Source organism: Scyliorhinus torazame, chromosome 2 (genome assembly GCF_047496885.1).
Source record: "Scyliorhinus torazame isolate Kashiwa2021f chromosome 2, sScyTor2.1, whole genome shotgun sequence".
Lineage (NCBI taxonomy): Eukaryota > Metazoa > Chordata > Chondrichthyes > Carcharhiniformes > Scyliorhinidae > Scyliorhinus > Scyliorhinus torazame.
The window spans coordinates 267,400,165-267,425,379 of NC_092708.1; the positions used below are offsets into that span (position 1 = coordinate 267,400,165).

Genomic DNA, 25,215 nt, shown 5'->3' on the forward strand with positions numbered 1-25,215 from the left:
CCCTCCTGCCCTTGGAACCACCAGGGTTTACCTTGAGAACGATCCCGGGACAGAATTTTCTGCAGCGCTGTACCTGGACGGGTGGGACTACCTTCCAAGGGTGGACCGAAGTCTGCCCACTGCCAATCAATGCTCAAGTGAGTGTTAAATGGCAGTGAGCCGCCGAGAGTCAGCGGTAGCCTATTACGTGCCGACTCGGCGCTCACATTCCTTAAAATTCTACCCATGGAGCTTTATCCCCGAGCTGTAATCCTGTAGAGGAATACAGAAATATGAAACAGATTCTAATTGGTTAAGGAGGTAATTGAATTAGTGAGTGGACTGGGGATAAATTGAGGTAGTAGATGAGATGGAAAAGTTTCAAAAATGCAAGTTTATACTGATTTTGTTTGATGGGACACTGTAGCATGAGCTTTATTTTATATTTAACCCATGTTGTACCTACTCTGGAAGCGGTTGATGGGACAGCGCCGAGGGAGCTTTACTCTGTACCTAACCCATGTTGTACCTATCCCTGGAGTGTTTGGACAGCATAGGAGAGTTTTACCCTGTATATAACCTATCCCAAGCCATCCCCGGGAATGTTTGATTAAAAACATCCACAGGACAAACAAACTGCAACTAACGATCCTCATTAGTTGCCGATCCAGCCTCCCAGAACAGGCGCCGGAATGTGGCGACTAGGGGCTTTTCACAGTAACCTCATTGAAGCCTACTTGTGCCAATAAGCGACTTTCATTCATTTTCTTTCATTAACAGGTACATACGAGTGTGCCATTTTGATCAGGTATTCAATTCTGGTTTCAAGCGCCTGGATCTCCCGCTCGGACATGACTAGTTTGCGTCTCTCTTCGTCCACAGCCTTCTTGTTGTTGCTGATCTCAGTGAGGGGGAGCAAGGTGAGCTTATCCTGCAGCAGTGCTGTCGTGTCCTGGCACTTCTGGAGAAAAGATTTGACGTCTGCTGTGCCGATCAGCTCCTTCCCCTTCTCCTCTTTCAGAATTAACATTAGGTCCCACCTACAAATCAATAACATGGTGTTTGAAACAGAAATGTACGCCCGTGGATCACTGTGATGCCTGCTCCTATCATGCCCTTTTTATGCTCATTCAAGAATGAGAGGTGTTCTTATCAAAACATACAGGGCTGCATCCTCCACCACCGGAGTTCCCAATGCAGCGTAGAATCCAGTGCGTCCAAAAACTGATGTTCCGGTCCCCTGCTGACAGATGCATCGAGTTTCGCGCCCCGCGCCAAGGGGAGGATGCAAATGGGTCAATCTGATTCATTTGCATCTTATTAATGGGCTGGTCACCGGATTCTCTCAGCCTGCATGAATCTCCCGTCTTCTGGGCTGGGATTCAAGTGGGCAAGAATTGGTGCAGATTTTTCCCAGCGTGGCCCTGGCGCTGTGGATCTCACGGTGGGCCAAGGGAGTAACTCTTTTAGGGTGTTGCCCACAAAGTCCATTGGAGAACCCACTTCCACACAAAATGCAAATCCTGCCCACCCCACAGGCCGTTAAGTGCTCTCACTTCCTTGTTTTCTCAGCAAAACGCATTTAACTGCCTTTGATGTGGTCCAAGAACTGTCAATCATAGCTAGATGTTTATAAACATTGTGGTTAGTTTCACAGCAGGCTACTTGATCAAAGATCTGAGGGGGCTTAACCCAGCTCATGTGGTTTTCCCCTTCTAGGAATTTTGCAGGTGCTGCTTTCTCTGCCTCAGCCAGCAGGTGTGTTGCACAGATGTGTTTTAAAGCAGTAATTTTTTTCACTGTCTCGGTCTGACTGCTTATATAGTTTCCAGGCAGGGGTCTCTGTAATGGGGGCTTAACAGCGGCAAGGACCCGGGTTTGATTTCCAGCTTGGGTCACTGTCTGTGCGGAGCCTGCACGTTCTCCCCATGTTTGCGTGGGTTTCCTCCAGGTGCTCAGGTTTTCTCCCACAAGTCCCGAAAGATGTGCTTGTTACGTGAACTGCACATTCTAAATTCTCCCTGTGTACACACAAAAAGGCACCGTAGTGTGGTGGCTAGGGCATTTTCACAGTAACATCATTGCAGTGTTAATGTAAGCCTACTTTTGACACGAATAAAGATTATCCAGGCAGGGGTCTCTGTAATGCAGTTAGTTTCTGGTGGGGGTCTCTCTTATGTGGGGTTTCTGCAATGGGGATCTCTGGTGGGTGTTTCTGTAATGGGGCTCTCTGGTGGGTGTCTCTGTAATGGGGGTCTCTGTTGGGTGTCTCTGTAATGGGGGTCTCTGGTGGGTGTTTCTGTAATGGGGGTCTCTGGTGGGTGTTTCTGTAATGGGGGTCTCTGGTGGGTGTTTCTGTAATGGGGTCTCTAGTGGGTGTTTCTGTAATGGGGGTCTCTGGTGGGTGTCTCTGTAATGGGGGTCTCTGGTGGGTGTTTCTGTAATGGGGGTCTCTGGTGGGTGTTTCTGTAATGAGGGTCTCTGGTGGGTGTCTCTGTAATGGGGGTCTGTGGTGGGTGTCTCTGTAATGGGGGTCTCTGGTGGGTGTTTCTGTAATGGGGTCTCTAGTCGGTGTCTCTGTAATGGGGGTCTCTGGTGGGTGTTTCTGTAATGGGGGTCTTTGGTGGGTGTTTCTGTAATGGGGGTCTCTGGTGGGTGTTTCTGTAATGGGGGTCTCTGATGGGTGTTTCTGTAATGGGGGTCTCTGGTGGTGTCTCTGTAATGGGGGTCTCTGTAATGGGGGTCTCTGGTGGCTGTTTCTGTAATGAGGGTCTCTGGTGGGTGTCTCTGTAATGGGGGTCTGTGGTGGGTGTCTCTGTAATGGGGGTCTCTGGTGGGTGTTTCTGTAATGGGGTCTCTAGTCGGTGTCTCTGTAATGGGGGTCTCTGGTGTGTGTCTCTGTAATGGGGGTCTCTGGTGGGTGTCTCTGTAATGGGGGTCTCTGGTGGCTGTCTCTGTAATGGGGGTTTCTGGTGGGTGTTTCTGTAATGGGGGTCTCTGGTGGGTGTTTCTGTAATGGGGGTCTCTGGTGGGTGTTTCTGTAATGGGGGTCTCTGGTGGGTGTTTCTGTAATGGGGTCTCTAGTGGGTGTCTCTGTAATGGGGGTCTCTGGTGGATGTCTCTGTAATGGGGGTCTCTGGTGGGTGTTTCTGTAATGAGGGTCTCTGGTGGGTGTCTCTGTAATGGGGGTCTCTGGTGGGTGTTTCTGTAATGGGGGTCTCTGGTGGGTGTTTCTGTAATGGGGGTCTCTGGTGGGTGTTTCTGTAATGGGGGTCTCTGGTGGGTGTCTCTGTAATGGGGGTCTCTGGTGGGTGTTTCTGTAATGAGGGTCTCTGGTGGGTGTCTCTGTAATGGGGGTCTCTGGTGGATGTCTCTGTAATGGGGGTCTCTGGTGGGTGTTTCTGTAATGAGGGTCTCTGGTGGGTGTCTCTGTAATGGGGGTCTCTGGTGGGTGTTTCTGTAATGGGGGTCTCTGGTGGGTGTTTCTGTAATGGGGGTCTCTGGTGGGTGTCTCTGTAATGGGGGTTTCTGGTGGGTGTTTCTGTAATGGGGGTCTCTGGCGTGAAGGGGGGGTTGGTCCGCCTTGTACTGTGGGAGTGACCTGGAATCTCTTGCGGAGGGGCACAAAATTGCTTTTCAAGGGGCGAGGGAGGGGGGCACAAAATTGCTTTGCAGTGGTGAGGGGGCAACCATCAGACCTCATTATCGGGCTGCCCACTCAAAATGGCAGCCCAATATCAGGATTCATAGAGAGTTAAGTACTCCAAGCGTAATTATATTAAGCGAGAAAAGGGAAATACAGAGAGAAGGGAAAGAATAGTGTGCTTCCTGTCCAATGAGGCAGGGGTCTTAGCTGGATCTAATCCTGCAGAATGAAGTGAGTCAGGTGGAGAGTGTCACAGTCACAGAGCAGATTGGGAGTAGTGATCATAGTAATGTAAATACTTAATGAGCGGAGAGATAATTTCAGGCAATTCGGAGAGGGATCTGTCCTGGGTAAATTGAAGTTAGAAACTGGAAGACAGACATAATGGAGCAACGGGCTGCCTTCAAAGAGGAGATGGTGTGGGGACTGTCTAGGTATATTTCCACAAGGGGAAGAAGGAACACATCTGTGACAGCTTGAGGCAACATGGAGGAGGCTTCTCATACAACAAAAGAGATTCATTGAGAACAAGTGAAAGGTCAACTATATACAGGTACAGAAGTCTCCGAAACAGGTCTTTCCTCTCTAACTCCTGGGTCCACACTGCTTGGGCCCCTGTTCCCAGGGCCCCGCGCTTTTTACCCATTGGTCGGGGTTCATGTGCTCCTGCACAATACGCCCTGAGCCAGTCACATGGGGGATCGCCCCTTAAAGGGACCATAGTACCACAACATTCAAAGACAGAGTTCCCTAGTTGATGAAGGAGTTAGAGGGTAGGATGAAACTGAAAAACAGGGTGCATGACATATATTAGTTTCAGAATACAAGTGAGAACAGGCTATAAAATACATGAAAAGAAAGATACATAAGAATATTTTAAAAATACAGAACAGAAGCGATAAAGGAAAAAAAGAGGCAAAAAACAGTGCCTGTATGAGAACAGATTAGTAGCTGACAGAAAAGGGAATCTAGAGATCTATGGGCATCTTGACAGTAAAGGGCTTGTCAGGAGCCAGTTAGGCACCAAAATGAAGATCTATTCCTGAATTCATAAGGCAGGGCTGAAGTACTAAGTTAATACATTAGTGGTAAATCAGTAGCTTGTCAGGACACTGGGTGTGATAAAAATAGATAAATGAGTTTAGAAAAGCTGAATATACTTAAAGTTTAGATATGTCACCCAGTCCAGGACCCGCCCACCATTTTTAAAGGGCTCTCGGTGAAAATTCAGTTCATTATGTTCCATTCTCGCCACCACAATTTAGGAAGGACATAAAGGTTTTAGAAAGGGTATAGAAGACATTGACCGGAATGGGTTCCAGGATGATGGATTACAGTTTCTGGAGAAGCCGCTTCCTCTGACAGTACAACACTCCCTCTGTTCTTCACCGAAAATGGCAGCATTAATTCTGTGCTCAAGAGCGCGATTTAACAGCCTCGACCTGCCCAATTTGGTGGCGCGACGAGGCCGTTAAATTTCATGAGGGGCCAATCGGGATATTCAGGATGCTCGAAACGTCTCGCAAGACACCACAATCTGGGTCTGGTCCAGTGAGGGCAAGATCCAGCTTAGCATATTTAAGTGAACCATTAGGCTCATTTAAATATGTCTGCGCGGATTCTCCCAGCACCCAGGACCTAACGGCCTTGCCTTGGAGACCTCGCCGGGTTGGGGGGGGGGGGGTCTCCCAGGCCACTACAGGCCTCGGGTGGTCGGACACTGGGCAAGGTGGTACCTTGGCACCCCCACACCTTGGCAATGCCAACTTGAAAACCATGGCACTGCCATCCGGACACCCTGGCAGTGCCACCCTGGCATAGCCAGGGTGCCTTGGTGACACTGCCAGGCTGGCTGGGGCACTGCCAGGGTGCCAGGCTCAGTAAGAAGTCTCACACCAGGTTAATGTCCAACAGGTTTACTTGAAATCACCAGCTTTCGGAGCGCTGCTCCTTCATCAGGTGAAGCTGAGGCAGGTTCACAATCGCAGATATGTAGGAGACGCACAATTGGAAGATAATTACAGATTAGAATGTGAGGAATGGTTGGAATGTGAGTCTTTACAGGTAAACAATTCTTTACAGGAAAAAACAGTGTGAGTAGAGTCTGCCAACAGAGAATCCCACCCAAAGTCTCTGAATCATATTTGAGTTGCTGAACAGCTAAACATCATAGAGGGAATATTGCTTTACACTTCCCTCCATGGGTCAATTGCACATATTCCACTCTGGGGCCTTGACTGTTGACTCAGTTTATTCCAGATATTATGACACGAATGGTTTTAATTAAAGTGCAACAACTTCTAATTAAATAGCCCTTTCACAGTGCTGGCACAGGTTCACTTGGTAGAGTGGCTTTATGTACTGTATGATGCTGTAAAATGTCGACTGACTCAGGATTTAGCCTTACTGCCCTCCAAATCTCACTAAATGTTGAGTGCTCTTTACAAACGCTAGCCATCAGTTCTGATGCAATCTTCATTCGTCAACAGGGGTGGCATGGTAACACAGTAGTTAGCACGGTTGCCTCAGTGCCAAGGTCCCGGGTTCGATTCCGACCTCGGGTTTCTGTCTGTGTGGAATTTGCACATTCTTCCCGTGTCTGCATGGGTTTCCTCCGGGTACTCCGGTTTCCTCCCACAGTCCAAAGATGAGCAGGCTAGGTGGGTTGGCCATGCTAAACTGCCCAAGAGTGGGGTTACGTGGATAGGGTGGGAGATTGGTCCTAGGTAGGGTGCTCTTTCAGAGGGTCAGTGAAGACCCGATGGGCCGAATGGCCTCCTTCTGCACTTTATGGATTCTATGATTTACTCTATGACTTTTCTCTTGTGCTATACCTAGGTTGTGCCCATTTTTATGTGTTTTTTAAAATCTTATATGTTTTAACAAGTTGTTGTATCTTAAAGGTCAGCAGCCTCAGCCACTTCAGTCTGTAAGTATGAACTCATGAACTTTACAGATAGCGAACCATCCAAATGCTAAAATACAGACTTGATTCCTGGCTGTGCAGACTGAACTGATACTCAGAAACTCTCAGCCCAACAACAGCACCTGGAGACAGACTGAGGTGCACACTGAGCTAGATTTTACCTTTTATGAATTTCCTGCTGTTTTGCTCTGATTTGCAGCTCCTTGCTGTGTTTATTTTTGATAAACTCATCCACCAATTGGTTAATCTCGTTCAGTCGGCCTTTCCCAGCAGCCAATTCTGTCAAGAAGTTCTGAAATATGAAAGCCACCTCAGTTAGTGACTAGATTGACAGCAACCATCATATCCAGTGGGACAACATATGCAAACAGAGTAATATGTGGTTGAGAGTGGGGGGTTCACAGAGAGAGACAACACCGATTGGACATTCAGTACAGGGTTAGCAAACCTCATATTTCCTCTGCATGACCTCCACATTGTCTGACTTGGGCTCAAAGGTTTTGAAACCATTCTCCTTGTCGTTCATCCAAGAGTCAAAATCATTGCAGGTGTTATAGAACTGGTAGAGCTGGGCCATTTCTTGCAGGGTTCTCCTTCTGGCCTGGAGTAGGGCATAACAACAGAGAGCAGGAAATAACTCTAGATGCTGTACTGGGAAACGCAAATAAGTAACTTTTCATTTGCACACACAGTTACGAGGATGTGTCATTTTTAAAGTTATAAACTTTATTTTTCGAGCTGGATTTGAAAAAACTGGGATCCTCAAAAGACAATGGAAACTAACCAGACTGCTGCAATACACAGCTTGCATTCCACCAAGTGGGATGGAAAAAAAATACTCAACCCCCTGGAAAGTGTGAAAGACCCGGGCTTCTCCACACCATGACACCGTAAACCACGGCCGGCACCAGAGCGGAGAATCCATTTTGGCGCAAGAAATCGGGACCGGTCACGACGTTTATCACCTATCTGCGCCCATTGCTGGAGGCCCACCCCACCATTCTCTGCCCACTGAGGGAATCTAGGGAGTGCATTATATGCACACCTGAGTTCCAGTGGTGCAACAAAAAAATGAAAGCAGTCATCAGAAGCCCTGCAGCATGTGCCTGAACATCTACCACAGAACACTGTGGGAACAATCCATAGGAGGGGCAAAACTGCTCAAATATGACATTGAGTAAGTGAACAGGGAGTGAACAGCATAGCATCTTTTTAAAAAAGGACTGGAGAATTAAGAATTAAATCACCACAGAGCAACCAGGCTTTGGTTCTACAGAAAAAGAGTTTCCATTGGAGAGACAGAAATAAACACTGACAGGATTGGGGAAAAAAGGAATATTTCTTCACTGTTATTATCTGACAAAGGGTCTTTACACTTTCACCAAGAAGACAGATTGATGTCTTAAAGAAAAACGTAGAGTATTCAACATAATTGCATTCTAGCTGAAGAAATGCACTGCTTTTTATATCCACTATGCAGCTATATTGGTATATCCGGTACAAAACATGCACTGAGGTATATGACCTGATGGGTACATGGGAGTGGACACGACCTGGCGTTTACATGGAGAATACGATCTGACAAATACATGAAGGAGGACAGGAAGTGTGTTACTATACCTTGGCCTGCTGGCAGAGACTGGCATAAGAGGAGCTGATGGCTTTCTGGCTGTCCTCGATTGCCGCACTGTTGAATTCCTCTTCAGGCTTGGTTTGTGAGGAGAATTGGATCTCAGTTGTTCCACGGCGCATTGACCGGCTCCTTCGTGGCTTGCTGACCTTCCGTGTCGGACTGTCATCGACGGAATGGTCAGTGACGGTCTCATTCCCCAGCTGTTCAACAAAACAGCACCACATCATCAGCCAGGAGCCTGAAACTTTGCACCTTTATTGCTTGTGTCCTCGCCAAGGGGCTGCAACATCCATGTCACAAATGTCTCCACTGATGCTAGCTGGATTCCAGCAAACAACTGATCCCCTCGCCACCACTACAAGAATCAACCACTCCCTGTCTCTGAAAACCTCTGCTGGCCTCACCCACATTGAACTAGAGACACCAACCCCTGACCGAGATCCCATAGAGAAGGTCAGTGCTGGGCTGCGTATTTGGGTAGCTGAATAACTAATTGAAGCAAAGAAATATCTAACCCGACAGGAATAAAGCAGGGCAATGGGATTAGTATTGGATTTCTCTGACAAAAGGTCAGTACAAGCTCCATGAGCTGAACAGCCTCCCAGCTCTTCTACAAAAGCAATATGAGTTGATGTTTCTGCTGGGTCAAAATTATGGAATCCTTCCTAACAGGTGTATGTACACCAGGTGGACTGTGGCGATTCAATAAGATGGCTCACCACAATCTTCAAGGTCAATTAGGACAAAAAACAAATGCTGGCCTTGTTCACATCCCATGAAATAATGAAAAAGTTTGCAGCTGAATAGGAAGCAATTAAAAAATGAGTTAAAGAGGTTGACAGGAGTACAGGAGGAATGTTCGACAACAGGATCCAGAGAAAAGGTGAGAGAAACAAGGGTAGGAAGTGGGGTCAAAGAGAGAGAAAGAGGGAGTGGGGGAGTGGGGGAGGAGTAGAGGAGTGCAGGATGGCTCAGGGAGAAAGAGAGATGAGGGGGCAGAGAGAGAAGGATGGCTCAAGAAGAGAGGGACAAGGGGGAAAGAGAGAAGGATGGCTCAGGTAGAGAGGGATGAGGGGACAGAGTAAGAAGGATGGCTCAGGGAGAGGGGGACGAGGGGGGCAGAGTGAAAGGAAAAAAGGCTGGGAGAAAGCGATGAGGGGGTTGGGGAGATTGGGAGGAAGGAGGCAGGGAGAGAGAAATAAGCGGAGCAGTGAAAGAGGGATGAGGGTACCAGAGAGTGAGAGGAATGAGGGAGATGGGGGAAAGAGGGCAAGAAGTGGGAATGAGCAATAGAGAGGTAGGCACAAGGGGTCGGTGGAGAGGCAGGAAGGAGGAAGGGAGAGAGGGACAAGATGAGGTAAAGAAGGATAAACAGGGATAGAGAGGAAAGAGGGAGAAAAGGATGGTGTTGTGTCTTATGTGAAATGGGTGCACTGATTTACTCACCATCGGCTCATTGCCAGGCACTGATCTCGCCTTCCCCCTTGTGTTCAGTGACTGCCAGCTATCTCGGGCTTTCCTAGTCTCCAGGATGTTAGCCTTGGTGCAGCTAACGTTTGAACCTGCTGTGAACATATAAATTAATGGAGTGTTACTGCACTGGATTCCACATGCACTGCACTGTGACACTATTCCACAGGGTTTCACACTATGACACTGTTACAGACAGCACCACAGTGTGAGAGGATGTCCATGGTGCCATCATCCTGTAGAATCAAGGATCTCCTCAAGACAGATTCCGTGCTTCTTTCACCGATTCCAACCTGGACTTGTAGCATGTTCTGCTGTAATTTTTCCTTCTCACCTGGAGGATATGCTCCCCTCGTGATCCACGATCTTTCTGCTTCTTCATCAGATGAGCAGCTCTCAGATTCTTTTCTATCCTGGTTCTCTGCCTGCAAATAAGACACACAATTTCTCTCTAGTGTGCAGGATCACTTCACCATATGGCCCATCAAACCCACTCTGCCATTCAATAGGTCATGCTGATCTGTGGCTTCAACTCTACTTTCCTGCCCACTCTCCATATCCTGTGATTTCCTGGAAGACCAAAAGTCTGTCTATCCTAGCCTTAAATAGTCAATGATAGGGCATCCTGAACCATCTGCGGCAGAGAATTCCGAAATTTTACCACCCTCTGAGTGAAGAATTTTCTCATCTCAGTCCTAAATGATTGATCCCTTATCCTGAGATCGTGTCTCCCGTGTTCTAGATTCCCCAGTCTGAGGGAACAACCTCTCAGTGTTTACCTTGACAAGCTCCTTCAGAATCTTGTATGCTTCGACGAGATTATCTTTCATTCTTAAATACAGACCCAATTTACTCAGCCCCTCATAGAAGAGTAAGAGGTGACTTGATTGAAACATATCAGGTCCTGAGGAGTCTTAACAGGGTGGACTTTGTGGGAGAATTTAGAAATAGGGGTCACAGATTAAAAATAAGGGATTGTTCATTTAATACAAGACTCAGCAGAATATTTTTCTCTCGGAGGATCATGGCTCTTTGGAATCTCTTCCTTAAAAGGCATTGGAAGCAAAGTCTTCGATATTTTTAAGGCAAAGCTAAACAGATTCTAGATTAACAAGGGGGTGAAAGGTTATCTGCGGTAGACAGGAATGTGGGTTTGAAATTACAATTAGATCAACTACGATCATATTGAATGGTGGAGCAGACTCGAGAGGCTGAGTAGCCTACTCCTAATCATCATTCGGATGTTCGTATGTATAGAAAATATACCTCTCATCCCAGGGGCCAATCCAATGAATCTTCTCAAGGGCAATTTGGGATGGGCAACAAATGCTGGCCTAGCCAGCGATGCTTATATCCCTAAAAACAAAAATCTTCTCTGTCCTACCTCTCGTGCATGTATACCCTTCCATGGAGAGCAAAACTGCGCACAGTACTCCAGGTGTGGTATTACCAAAGCCCTGTACAATTGTAGCAAGTCTCCTTTATTCTTGAATTCCAATCCTCTTGCAATAAAGGCCAATGTGTCATTTGCCTTCCTAATTATTTTCTCGACCTGCATACTAACTTTGCGATCCTTGTGTCCCTATGTACATCATCATTTACAATTTTGACGCCTTCTAAATAATATTCTGCTTTTCTATCCTTTTGGCCATGGTGAATAAGTTCACATGTTCCCACATCAAACTTTCTATGCCGTCTTGTTGCCGTTCACGTAACCTGTCTAGATTTCTTTTCTGTCTTTTTGTGCCTTCCTCACGCTTTTTATTTCAACTTATTTGGTATTGTCAGAAAATTTAGCCACATTAACCTCTGTGTCTTCATCCAAGTAATTCATATGGATTATAAATAGCTGAGACCCCAACCATAGAGAGTAGCAATGGGTAAAGTAAAGAAACAAAGGTTGTGTACCGAAGAGGGGTAAATGGTTACACAGTAGCTATCTGAATGCAGGGGACTAAAATCGGACAAATCCCCAGGACCTAATGGCCTACATCTCAGAGTTCTAAAAGAGATGGCTGCAGAGATAATGGATGCACAAGTTATGATTTTCTAAAATTCCCTAGATTCTAGAAAGGCCCCAACAGATTAAAGTTAGCAAACATAATAATGTTATTCAACATAGTTTTACAAAAGGGAAATTGTGTTTCACAATTTGTTATATAGACGTTTGGTAATGCAGCTGGTAAAAGACATCTGTGATCAAAGATTATTGCCCTGTACTTATCAGGACAATTCGCAAGAATACCAAATGCAAAGAGAACAACAATTTATACTTCATGAGAAGAGGCTTGTTTGGTTGACAAATAGACTCTGATTAGTAGAGGCTTTGCCATGGAGAATGCACCAGTTAACTGATGACTGACAATTAACTGCAAGCTTTATTCAAATTCAAACCAGGTAAGAGCCCAATAAGGTATGTAAGGAAAATCTTACATGCAGCTGCGGACTCAAATGTAGCAAACATATCTACATATTGGAAATATGTAAACGGTAGGAGATTGGGTGTTATTCCATTGAACTCATGTTTCTTGTGGAACTCAGCAAAGATGTTTTGAGAGACCTGGGCCTAGATGGGTATCCCATGGCAACACCATCTATTTGGGCATACATGGTGTCATTAAAAGTGAACTTGGCACAAGTTTCTGAATTCATAAGTTCAATGAATACGGATTCACACAATAGCAGCAGGTCTCGATCCACCGTGATATTGGGCTGCAGCGCAAATATCTATGGCTGCCTTGAGCGGTACATTGGTGAAAAGGCTAGCAATGTCAAATGAGCACATGAACACAGCACTGCTATTGATTAGCCAGTCCTACTGTGATGAATGTAAGAAATTGTTATATTTTATACTTGTTGCCGTAATGTCATTAAAAACAGGTTTAACATGCATACAACCAGTATGTCTGCTAAAGCTGTGATTAACGGGTTGAAACAATTAGGTAATCATTGATTTTAACCATTTACTTGTTTACAGATAGTGGGCTAATGGGTTTTGGAGGATCTCGGAGGTGCAGATAATTCATGAGGGATTGTGTTTTAGTCCTGGATAACCAGGACATGGGACATCTTGTGGGAGCAGACAGTAGAATGCCTTATGCTTAGGGTAGAGATGATGTAATTAAGGGAAAGAGCCAGCTATGTCTGTAGTTTCAATTTTCCATAGGATTTTAAGATGTACAGAAGTGTCTTGAGTTCACTTCTGAAAGGTTCTCTCCAAGATCTTGGCACAGTAAACCTGATTGTTAAACTGTATTTATAAGTGGTCTTTGAACTATATTGGTTTGTTTAATTGGAATATATACATAGTTGCAGGTGTAGGGACTAAGTTAAAGTTTCTCCTTTTATTTAAGAACTGTTTTACCTGTTAATTGTAAAGCTGTTACTTTGTTGCTAATATGATTGATTTGGTGTTTAATTACTTATTGGGCAGTGTTATCACTCATGTGGTGCAGTCACCTGTCCTCAGTTTTACAAATTCCAAATTAGTTGGATTCTCATCTGGAATCCTAATATATGGTCTTCGCAAATGTGAGGGAATCCTTCCCCATGTGTGTGGAAAACCTGCTCAAAAGTGATTGTCGCAACTCGCTCAACCATTTGGCCAATTGATATTGTGCAGAGCCAGTCATAGGTAAGATAGGGCAAAAAGGGGCATCACTTTTGTGTGTCTTGGGCAGCCCATACATGTGGTGATGCAGAGAGCCATGAAGACAAATCCTATCATGTACATCACCTGGCAGCTCATTGCTCTTACACAAGCATTTTTTTTAGCTTGCTTTTGAGCAAGGCTGTCCAGTCATTCTGGACGGCAGGTCCAATACTCATGAATTTGATCATTCTTTAGGAATGGCGTGCATTTTGCTGATAGTCACGCTTGTTGATAGTTACACTTGCCACTTTCAGTGCTGAAAAGTGCTCAGTCCACCTCAGATTACCCGTAAGGTATTTCAACAATTTGAGCAACAGGTGAAGCTAGCTGTTTCACGCAGCTACTATGTAGCAGCAACACAGGTTCGCCACTAACAGAATGCTGCCGTCAAGCCAAAAAGATGTTGTCTACCGCATAAATAAGTAATGTGGTGTATGAATTTCAGCGCCAGTGTGATGTTAGGTATGTAGGCCGTACACCCCAAAGACCGGCAGATCATATCAAACAGCATGTCCCCTCTGCCGTTCCCAACAGGCAAGGTACAGACCGTACCAACCAACCTGTATTCGCAAAACTCAAAACACACTGTCCAACATTAGATGCGATTCTGCAATTGGACAACATTTGCTAAATAATCCACAGTGTGCTAAGAATTACAACCAATTTAAGATTGTCCATTGGGCTCGCAGTGTGACAGTTACATGTGGTAAAAGCTACATATATTAATATACAGGGCCCTATTCTTTGCAGACAGAAAGAACATATACATACATTGCGCCTGTTTCAACGAAACAAAATTGGCGACAACCATTCCCTGGTTCACTCCTAGGGCAATGCCTTGACTAATCAGAGTCAACCTGCCTGGTTTGAATTTAAATGAAGCATGGCAGTCATCACTTATCTGGTGCATTCTCCATGGCAATGCCTCCACCATTCAGAGTCCACTTGCCAACCAATCAGCACTCTCTCCTCATGAAGTATAAATTGTTGGTCCCTTTACATTAAATATTTTTGAAAATTATCCTGATGAGTGCAAGACGCAAAGCTTCAATGACATGTCTTTTTTCAGCAGTTCTGTACTATCAAACGATAGGTACATAAATTTGTCAAACACAATTTCCCTTTCGTAAAACCACGTTGACTTTGATCGTGCATGATTTTCTAAAAGTATTGGGTTTTTTTTAATAAACATTTTATTGAGGTATTTATGGTTTTATAACAGTAACAGAAGAAACAGTGTACATACAAATATAAACAGTGCAAAAGCCGTCTTCCTCCCTCACAGGTCCCACCTTTTCTAGCCTCCTATTCTACACTAAACTACCCTCCCCCTATCTTCTGCTGACGGTTAATTCTCCCCAAAAGAAGTCGACGAACTGCTGCCACCTCCGGGCGAACCCTAACATTGACCCTCTCTGGGGAAACTTGGTTTTCTCCAAACATAGAAAGCTAACCATGTCAGACAGCCAGGTCTCCGACTTCGGGGGCTTTGAGTCCCTCCAAGCTAATAATATCCGTCTCCGGGCTATCAGGGAGGCAAAGGCTAGAACGTCCGCCTCTTTCTCCTCCTGGATTACCGGGTCTTCCAACACTCTGAAAATCGGCACCTCTGGACTCGGCACCACCCTTGTTTTTAACATCTTGGACCGCAAACCCCTGCCAGAATCCCCTAAGCTTTGGGCATGCCCAGAACATATGGACATGGTTCGCTGGTCCTCCCGCACACCTTGCGCACCTGTCTTCCACCCCAAAGAACCTGCTCACCCAGGCCACTGTCATGTGAGCACGGTGAACAACCTTAAACTGTATCAGGCTGAGCCTCGCATATGTTGTGGATGTGTTGACTCTGCTCAACACGTCTGCCCAGAGACCATCCTCTAACTCTCCACCTAACCCCTCTTCCCATTTGTGTTTCAGCTCCTCGGTCTGCGTTTCCTCTGACCCCATAAGCTCCTTATAAATGTCCGAAACCCTCCCTTCTCCCACCCACACTCTAGAAACTACCCTGTATTGTATCCCCCTTGGTGGTAGGAGCGGGAAGGTTGAGACCTGCTTCCTTAGGAAGTCTCGCGCCTGCAGGTACCTAAATTCATTCCCTCCAGTCAGTTCAAATTTCACCTCCAGTTCCCTCAGGTTGGGAAAGCTCCCTTCTATAAACATATCGCCCATCCTCTCGATCCCTGCTCTCTGCCATCTCCGGAACCCTCCATCTAACCTCCCTGGGGCAAATAGGTGATTATTGCTCCCACATGTCTCCTCCATTGCCCCCAGAGTCTAAGGGCCACGGCCACCACGGGGCTGGTGGAGTACCGTGCCGGCAGGAATGGCAGAGGCGCCGTTATCAATGCACCCAAATTAGTGCCCTTACAAGATGCCGCCTCTACTCGCTCCCACTCCCCCACCATCCACTTCCTAATCATGGCTATATTCGCGGCCCAGTAATAATTACTATTCGCCGCTCAGTAATAATTACTAAAGTTCGGGAGTGCCAGTACGCCCTCCCACCGGCTGCGCTCCAACATCCCCTTTTTTTTTTAAATAATATTTTATTGAAAATTTTTGGTCAACCAACACAGTACATTGTGCATCCTTTACACAACATTGTAACAATACAGATAATAATGACCTTTTTTAAATTTAAACAAAAACAACAACAAATAAATAAATATTAAATAACAAAAAAAAAAATATATAAAAACTAGCCCTAATTGGCAACTGCCTTGTCTCAGGCCACCCCCCCCCCCCCCCACCACCCCCCCATCCCTCCCCCCCCCCCCCATTCCTCCCCCCCCCCCCCCAAGTCCTGGGCCGCTGCTGCTGCCTTCTTTGTTCTCCCCTATCTATCTTTCCGCAAGATATTCGACGAACGGTTGCCACCGCCTAGTAAACCCTTGAGCCGACCCCCTTAGGACGAACTTAATCCGCTCTAACTTTATGAACCCCGCCATATCATTTATCCAGGTCTCCACCCCCGGGGGCTTGGCTTCTTTCCACATTAGCAATATTCTGCGCCGGGCTACTAGGGACGCAAAGGCCAAAACATCGGCCTCTTTCGCCTCCTGCACTCCCGGCTCTTGTGCAACCCCAAATATAGCCAACCCCCAGCTTGGTTCGACCCGGACTCCTACTACTTTCGAAAGCACCTTTGTCACCCCCATCCAAAACCCCTGTAGTGCCGGGCATGACCAAAACATATGGGTATGATTCGCTGGGCTTCTCGAGCACCTCGCACACCTATCCTCCACCCCAAAAAATTTACTGAGCCGTGTTCCAGTCATATGTGCCCTGTGTAATACCTTAAACTGAATCAGGCTTAGCCTGGCGCACGAGGACGACGAGTTTACCCTGTTTAGGGCATCTGCCCACATCCCCTCCTCAATCTCCTCCCCTAGCTCTTCTTCCCATTTCCCTTTTAGTTCGTCCATCATAGTCTCCCCTTCGTCTCTCATTTCCCTGTATATATCCGACACCTTACCGTCCCCCACCCATTTCTTTGAGATGACTCTGTCCTGCACCTCTTGTGTCGGGAGCTGCGGGAATTCCCTCACCTGCTGCCTCGCAAAAGCCCTCAATTGCATGTACCTGAATGCATTCCCTTGGGGCAACCCATATTTCTCGGTCAGCGCTCCCAGACTCGCAAACTTCCCATCCACAAATAGATCTTTCAATTGCGTTATACCTGCTCTTTGCCACATTCCATATCCCCCATCCATTCCCCCCGGGGCAAACCTATGGTTGTTTCTTATCGGGGACCCCCCCAGTGCTCCGGTATTTCCCCTATGTCGTCTCCACTGTCCCCAAATCTTCAGTGTAGCTACCACCACCGGACTCGTGGTATAGTTCCTTGGTGAGAACGGCAATGGGGCTGTCACCATAGCCTGCAGGCTGGTCCCCCTACAGGACGCCCTCTCTAATCTCTTCCACGCCGCTCCTTCCTCCTCTCCCATCCACTTACTCACCATTGAAATATTAGCGGCCCAATAATACTCACTTAGGCTCGGTAGTGCCAGCCCCCCCCTATCCCTACTACGCTGTAAGAATCCCTTCCTCACTCTCGGAGTCTTCCCGGCCCAAACAAAACCCATGATACTCTTTTCTATCCTTTTGAAAAAAGCCTTCGTGATCACCACCGGGAGACACTGAAACACAAAAAGGAATCTCGGGAGGACCACCATCTTAACTGCCTGCACCCTCCCTGCCATTGACAATGCTACCATATCCCATCTCTTGAAATCTTCCTCCATCTGTTCCACCAACCGCGTCAAATTTAGCCTGTGCAATGTGCCCCAATTCTTAGCTATCTGGATCCCCAGGTAACGAAAGTCTCTTGTTACCTTCCTCAACGGTAGGTCTTCTATTTCTCTACTCTGCTCCCCTGGATGCACCACAAACAGCTCACTCTTTCCCATGTTCAATTTATACCCTGAAAAATCCCCAAACTCCCCAAGTATCCGCATTATTTCTGGCATCCCCTCCGCTGGATCCGCCACATATAGTAGCAGATCATCCGCATATAAAGATACCCGGTGTTCTTCTCCTCCCCTAAGTATTCCCCTCCATCCCTTGGAACCTCTCAGCGCTATCGCCAGGGGCTCAATCGCCAGTGCAAACAGTAATGGGGACAGAGGACATCCCTGCCTAGTCCCTCTATGGAGCCGAAAATATGCCGATCCCCGTCCATTCGTGACCACACTCGCCACTGGGGCCCTATACAACAGCTGCACCCATCTAACATACCCCTCTCCGAACCCAAATCTCCTCAACACCTCCCACAGATAATCCCACTCCACTCTATCAAATGCTTTCTCGGCATCCATCGCCACTACTATCTCCGTTTCACCCTCTGGTGGGGCCATCATCATTACCCCTAACAACCTCCGTATGTTCGTGTTCAGCTGTCTCCCCTTCACAAACCCAGTTTGGTCCTCATGAACCACCCCCGGGACACATTCCTCTATTCTCATTGCCATTACCTTGGCCAAGACCCTGGCATCTACATTGAGGAGGGAGATTGGTCTGTAGGACCCGCATTGTAGCGGATCCTTTTCCTTCTTTAAAAGAAGCGATATCGTTGCTTCTGACATAGTCGGGGGCAGTTGTCCCCTTTCCTTTGCCTCATTGAAGGTCCTCGTCAGTAGCGGGGCGAGCAAGTCCAAATATTTTTTGTAAAATTCAACTGGGAATCCGTCCGGTCCCGGGGCCTTTCCCGTCTGCATGTTCCTAATTCCTTTCACCACTTCTTCTACCGTGATCTGTGCTCCCAATCCCATCCTTTCCTGCTCTTCCACCTTGGGAATTTCCAGCCGATCCAAAAACTCCATCATTCTCTCCCTCCCATCCGGGGGTTGAGCTTCATACAATTTTTTATAAAATGTCTTAAACACTTCATTCACTCTCTCCGCTCCCCGCTCCGTCTCTCCATCTTCGTCTCTCACCCCCCCTATTTCCCTCGCTGCTCCCCTTTTCCTCAATTGGTGTGCCAGCAATCTGCTCGCCTTCTCTCCATATTCATACTGTACACCCTGCGCCTTCCTCCATTGTGCCTCTGCAGTGCCTGTGGTCAGCAAGTCAAATTCCACATGCAGCCTTTGCCTTTCCCTATACAGTCCCTCCTCCGGTGCTTCCGCATACTGTCTGTCCACCCTCAAAAGTTCTTGCAACAACCGCTCCCGTTCCTTACTCTCCTGCTTCCCTTTATGTGTCCTTATTGATATCAGCTCCCCCCTAACCACCGCCTTCAACGCCTCCCAGACCACTCCCACCTGAACCTCCCCATTGTCATTAAGTTCCAAGTACTTTTCAATGCATCCCCTCACCCTTAAGCACACCCCCTCATCCGCCATTAGTCCCATATCCATTCTCCAGGGTGGACGCCCTCTTGTTTCCTCCCCTATCTCCAAGTCTACCCAGTGTGGGGCATGATCCGAAATGGCTATAGCCGTATATTCCGTTCCCCTCACCCTCGGGATCAATGCCCTACCCAACACAAAAAAGTCTATGCGTGAATAGACTTTATGGACATAGGAGAAAAACGAGAACTCCTTACTCCTAGGTCTACTGAATCTCCACGGGTCCACCCCTCCCATCTGCTCCATAAAATCCTTAAGCACCTTGGCTGCTGCCGGCCTCCTACCAGTCCTGGACTTCGACCTATCCAGCCTTGGTTCCAACACCGTGTTAAAGTCTCCCCCCATTATCAGCTTTCCGGTCTCTAGGTCTGGGATGCGTCCTAGCATTCGCCTCATAAAATTGGCATCGTCCCAATTCGGGGCATACACGTTTACCAACACCACCATCTCTCCCTGTAATTTGCCACTCACCATCACGTATCTGCCCCCGTTATCCGCCACTATAGTCTTTGCCTCGAACATTACCCGCTTCCCCACTAATATAGCCACCCCCCTGTTTTTCGCATCCAGCCCCGAATGGAACACCTGCCCTACCCATCCTTTGCGCAGCCTAACCTGATCTATCAGTTTCAGGTGCGTTTCCTGTAACATGACCACATCTGCTTTAAGTTTCTTAAGGTGTGCGAGTACTCGTGCCCTCTTTATCGGCCCGTTAAGCCCCCTCACGTTCCACGTGATCAGCCAGGTTGGGGGGCTTCCCAGCCCCCCCCCCTTGCCGGTTAGCCATCATCGTTTTCCAGCTTCTCGCCCAGTTCCCACGCGGCTGTATTTCTCCCAGACGGTGCCCCCCCGCCCATCCTTTCCCGCACCCACTCCCCCCTTTCCCCAGCAGCAGCAACCCCGTAATTCCCCCTCCCCCCCCCCCCCCCCCGCTAGACCCCCCGCTAGCGTAATTACTCCCCCCATGTTGCTCCCAGAAGTCAGCAAACTCTGGCTGACCTCGGCTTCCCCCCGTGATCACGGCTCGCCCCGTGCGGCGCCCCCTCCTTCCTGCTTCTCTATTCCCGCCATAATTATCATAGCGCGGGAACCAAGCCCGCGCCTCTCCCTCGGCCCCGCCTCCCATGGCCAACGCCCCATCTCCTCTCCCTCCCCACCTCCCCCCATCACCACCTGTGGGAGAAAGAAAAGTTACCATACCGCAGGATTAATCATACAATCCCTCTTCGCCCCCCCCCCCCCCCACTCGTCCCACCACTTTGTCCAAACGTTCATTTTCGTAGTCCAATCATTCCAATTTTTCTTCTACAATAAAAGTCCACGCTTCATCCGCCGTCTCAAAGTAGTGGTGCCTCCCTTGATATGTGACCCACAGTCTTGCCGGTTGCAGCATTCCAAACTTTATCTTTTTTTTGTGAAGTACCGCTTTGGCCCGATTAAAGCTCGCCCTCCTTCTCGCCACCTCCGCACTCCAATCTTGATAGACGCGGATCACCGCGTTCTCCCATTTACTACACCGAGTTTTCTTCGCCCATCTAAGGACCATTTCTCTATCCTTAAAACGGAGAAATCTCACCACTATGGCTCTGGGAGTTTCTCCTGCTCTCGGTCCTCGCACCATAACTCGGTATGCTCCCTCCACCTCCAACGGACCCGTCGGGGCCTCCACTCCCATTAACGAGTGCAGCATCGTGCTCACATATACCCCGACGTCCGCCCCCTCCACACCTTCAGGAAGGCCAAGAATCCTCAAGTTGTTCCTCCTTGCGTTATTTTCCAGTGCCTCCAACCTCTCCACAGATCGTTTCTGGTGTGCCTCCTGTATCTCCGACTTCACCACCAGGCCCTGTATGTCGTTTTCATTCTCTGCTGCTTTCGCCTTCACGACCCGAAGCTCCTGCTCCTGGGTCTTTTGTTCCTCTTTCAGCCCTTCAATTGCCTGTAATATCGGGGCCAACAACTCTTTCTTCATTTCCTTTTTTATCTCCTCCACGCAGCGTTTCAAAAACTCTTGTTGTTCAGGGCCCCATATGAAACTGCCAACTTCCGACGCCATCTTGGTTTCTGCTTGCCTTCCTTGCCGTTGTTCCAAAGGATCCGCTGCAATCCGGCCACTTTCCTCTCCTTTTTCCATCCGTGTCCAGGGGGAACACCCTTCTGGTTTACCGCACGGTGTTTTCAGCCGTTAAAATTGCCGTTGGGGCTCCTATCAAGAGCCCAAAAGTCCGTTTCACAGGGAGCTGCCGAAACGTGCGACTCAGCTGGTCATCGCCGCACCCGGAAGTCCACCCAACATCCCCTTTTTAACTCGCGGGGTCTTACCCGCCCATACAAAGCCCAAGATCATCTTGTTGACCCATTTAAAAAAGGATGGAGGAATAAAAATGGGGAGACACTGAAACACAAACAGGAATCTCGGCAGAACCATCATTTTCACTGTCTGTACCCTCCCAGCTAGTGACAACGGGAGCACGTCCTACAATAAAGACACCACACCAATACAATGTAGTCTTTGAACTCGTAACAGAAACCTTCCGTTTGATAATCTCTCCTGCCCTCACTCTATCACAAACCCTCACTTTTGTTTTTCCAGTCCTCCTTCTATTGGCTTAAAAACTTTTCTTAATTTCTGATGAAAGATCAACGACCGGAAATTTTATCTGTTTCCCTCCACAGATGCTGCCTGACCTGATGAGTATTCCTAGCATTTTGTTTCTATCTAATTTAAGGGCAAAACATTTTTCTCAGAAATGGCAACATGGTGGCACAGTGGTTAGCACTGCTGCCTCACAGAACCAGACTCAGGTTTGATTCTGACCTTGGCTGACTGTGATGAGTTTGCACATTCTCCGTATCTGCGTGGGTTTTCTTCGGGTGCTCCGGTTTCCTCCCCCAGTCCAAAGATGTGCAAGTTAGGTGGATTGGCCATTCTAAGTTGCCACTGGTGGAGTTTTGGGGTAGGGGCGGGGGTGGTGGACCTGGGCAGGATACTCTTGCGGAGGGTCAGTGCAAACTCAATGGGCCGAATGGACATCTTCTGAACTGTAGGGGTTCAATGATTCTATTCTATGATTCTATGAACCGTTTCTGTGATTGACGCATACAAGCGCACAGAGTGGAAATAAATACCTGACACATTGTTAAAGGAACTTGCTGCATAGCCACTGGCGCCAGGTCCCCAAGTCTCTTCACTTCACCAGAATATGCTGCAATTTCTTTCTCTAGGCGCACGTGACGCTGCAGGAGGGCGTCAGCACTGGCCTCATCCTTCCCACAATCTTTACTTTGCAGAAGAGGCTGTTTTTCAAGTAACCAGGAGTGGGCCTCATCGACATCTGCAAAATACTGAGGAGAATACAGAGAAACATGCTTATTCGAATATAACACCATCCATTTATACCACACCTATCAAAGCCACAAATCTCAAAGGGCATTGACAATTAATTACTTTTCAGTAGTTACTATAAAATCAGCAACACCCGCAGGATTCCAGATATCCATTCTGTTATTGTAGTGTTGGCCAGGACACCAGAAAGAAGTCTTCTCCGCAATAGTGGGCAGAATTTTACCGCTGTCGGTTCCAGTGAGAAAATCAGTGCAAATCCATCGCCGCCATCGGCTGGGAAACCTCACCGAATATTGAGCCTCTTTAATAATTCTTTTTTTAACCACGTGAATCACGGCCACGCTCGTGGCGACCTCCCGCCGATTTGCTCGGCCCAGGACAACTTACATTTTTCAATCAGTGGAGAGCTTCATATAAACGCCACTTGTTCCAGATCCAATTGAGGGGATAGCTTCCAGGAAGCCAGCACCATGATTCTCAGAGGTAGCCCTGACCAGGCTCCTGGATGGTGTGCAGCAGAGGCGGGATGACGTCTATCCACAGTCACGTAGACATCCATCCAGCAAGGTGACCACCCCCCACTGCTACCCCCAATGGCAGCCCCAGTCAGTGCCAGTTCACTGCAGAAGAGGACAGGGTAGCAGTGTCGCAAAAAGATGAATGACCTCTTTGCACGGCCAGCGTGTAAGACTGCTACCTCTATGCTCTCGCTGCACTCTCTCACACACCCCTCGCACCTCCAAGGAGATGTCTTACCCTCGCGGGTTCCTAACACCTGTCATGAGGCCCCCCCTTCCCCCTCCCAGCAAATCCCCATGGTCTCCGCCACTATCTACTCTGCTCCTTGCTCCACTCAAGTCGCATGCATGCCAGACGTCATCACCATCTGAACTAACAGGACTTCGGTCTACCCTCTCCTCGTGTGTCTCATTGTAGGACAAACTCAAGCTTAACAGGTGTGAGTGGGTACAGTCACTCGGAGTCAAGCGCAAACTCAGAAGATGCCTCAGGCCCTTTGAGGAAAGGTCCTTTGAGCTGGCCGGGGAGGAGCAAGAGCGCGCTTGTGCAGAGAGCGAAATGGGAGTTGCAGATAAAAGTACGAACCCTCAGGATAAACAGTCATTCTTCAAGCCTCACTTGAGTAAACATTTCCCCACCATTTATCCCCGGTGATGCACTTATGCCATTTCACTAATGCCTTCTCCCTTCCCTTGAAGGGCAGCATGTTGACCAGCCCGGACCATCATTGCAGAGACTACTGACTCAAAAAACTCCGAGGGAGACTTCTCGAACACCACCATTGAAGAGGAGTCACTTCTGTCACCCGCACCCCCCATCAGCACAGATACTCACACCTCGGTGGGATTAAGTAGTCGGCAAGCTTCTGGGGTCACTCACTGGTGAGCACTTCACAATCAAAGATCCACAGTAGGTGGACGAAGGAACGTCCCAGGGATCTGGCACTCAGGAGGGTGCCGGAGCCCAGGGCTCTGCTGAGTCGCGAACATCAGGAAGGGATGACAGCATCTTTCCTTGGACCACAGGCCGACTGGAGGAATCCCTTCGCCTTCTGCCTGAGGAGATGGTGCCGTCACTCCAACGCAACATGGCCAACACTGCAAGGGTGACATCACAGTGGAGACCTTGGCACAGGACATGCACTCCATGGCAGGGATGTCCGCTCCATGGCTCAGCTCACAACCCCATGGCTGAGGACCCGTGTCCCACGGTGCAGGGCTTCAACTGCATGGTGCAGGCACTGGTGGGAATCCATAAGTATCAGCGCCAGAGAACGGCGGGCTTCTGGATCTCACTCCAACTGCCCCTTTATCCCATGGAGGAGCACAAGGGCCTGTGGAGAGCTGAAGGGGAGCACAGCCCAGGGACCTCCACCCAGGGGACCCTGGGGGTATCCAGCCCTCTGAAACCCCCTGCCCTGTGAGTGAAACATCTCCTGCCCAGCACACGAGGAAGGTAGCAATGCAACACCCGTGTAGCCTGAAAGTAGGACCGTACCCTCAAGGTCCAAGCCCCCCAGAGGACACCCGTCAAGGTAATCTCGGGCATAACGGCATGGAAGGCAGCAGGCTGCCTCAACCTCAGCTGTGAATCCTGGAGGTACAGCTAGACGAGTGGGCTGATGAGGAAGAGTAAGAAACAGTGGGCACTTTGTCGGCATGGGTGGACATAGGCATTAGTATAGATAGGTCACCATTGTAATATAGCTCTTGTATTAAACATCACTTTGTTCATCAGCAAATCCTCCACCCTGCAATTTTACGGCGCCATGCTCCGCAAACCCCCGCCCATACTTGGCACTTCATCCCTGTGGAGGGTGATAGTGGCAGCACTATGTCTCTCCCTCCCCTCATACTGATTACTCAGTAAAGACACGCTGCTGCTGGCACAGACCACCCCTATTCCCCCCCCACCGCCCCCCTCACCCCTCAGAGTATCAATGCTCAGGGCTCTCATGGCTGCCACTCTCTCCAGTGATGGAGAGGTCAAGGACTAATAAAGTGTTGAGAGGCTGCCCGGATGTGAGTTGGAGGAAAACACCAGGACCCCTGACCTCAGAAGGGGCTGCAGTAGCTGTGATAAGTCATCCAGCGTCTCTGAACCCCGTGATAAGCCCGTTCATTGGCAGGATGCGGTCAGCTCTCTATCAGGCAGGAGTCAGATATGTCACTGAGGATGAGAGGAGCATCGCTCTG

General features: G+C 48.3%; 1 protein-coding gene across 1 annotated transcript in view; it reads right to left on the reverse strand.

The window, feature by feature from the left end:
* The window catches only part of sptbn5 (spectrin, beta, non-erythrocytic 5), a 400,397-nt gene that overhangs the window by 306,352 nt on the left and 68,830 nt on the right, over window positions 1–25,215 (reverse strand). The window contains exons 11-17 of the mRNA XM_072486950.1: window positions 22,285–22,500; window positions 9,989–10,079; window positions 9,631–9,749; window positions 8,172–8,384; window positions 7,000–7,152; window positions 6,713–6,843; window positions 768–1,019 (exon numbers count right to left, since the gene is read on the reverse strand). Of these exons, the coding sequence (XP_072343051.1) occupies window positions 768–1,019; window positions 6,713–6,843; window positions 7,000–7,152; window positions 8,172–8,384; window positions 9,631–9,749; window positions 9,989–10,079; window positions 22,285–22,500 (1,175 nt within the window). The remainder of the gene's footprint in view (window positions 1–767; window positions 1,020–6,712; window positions 6,844–6,999; window positions 7,153–8,171; window positions 8,385–9,630; window positions 9,750–9,988; window positions 10,080–22,284; window positions 22,501–25,215) is intronic.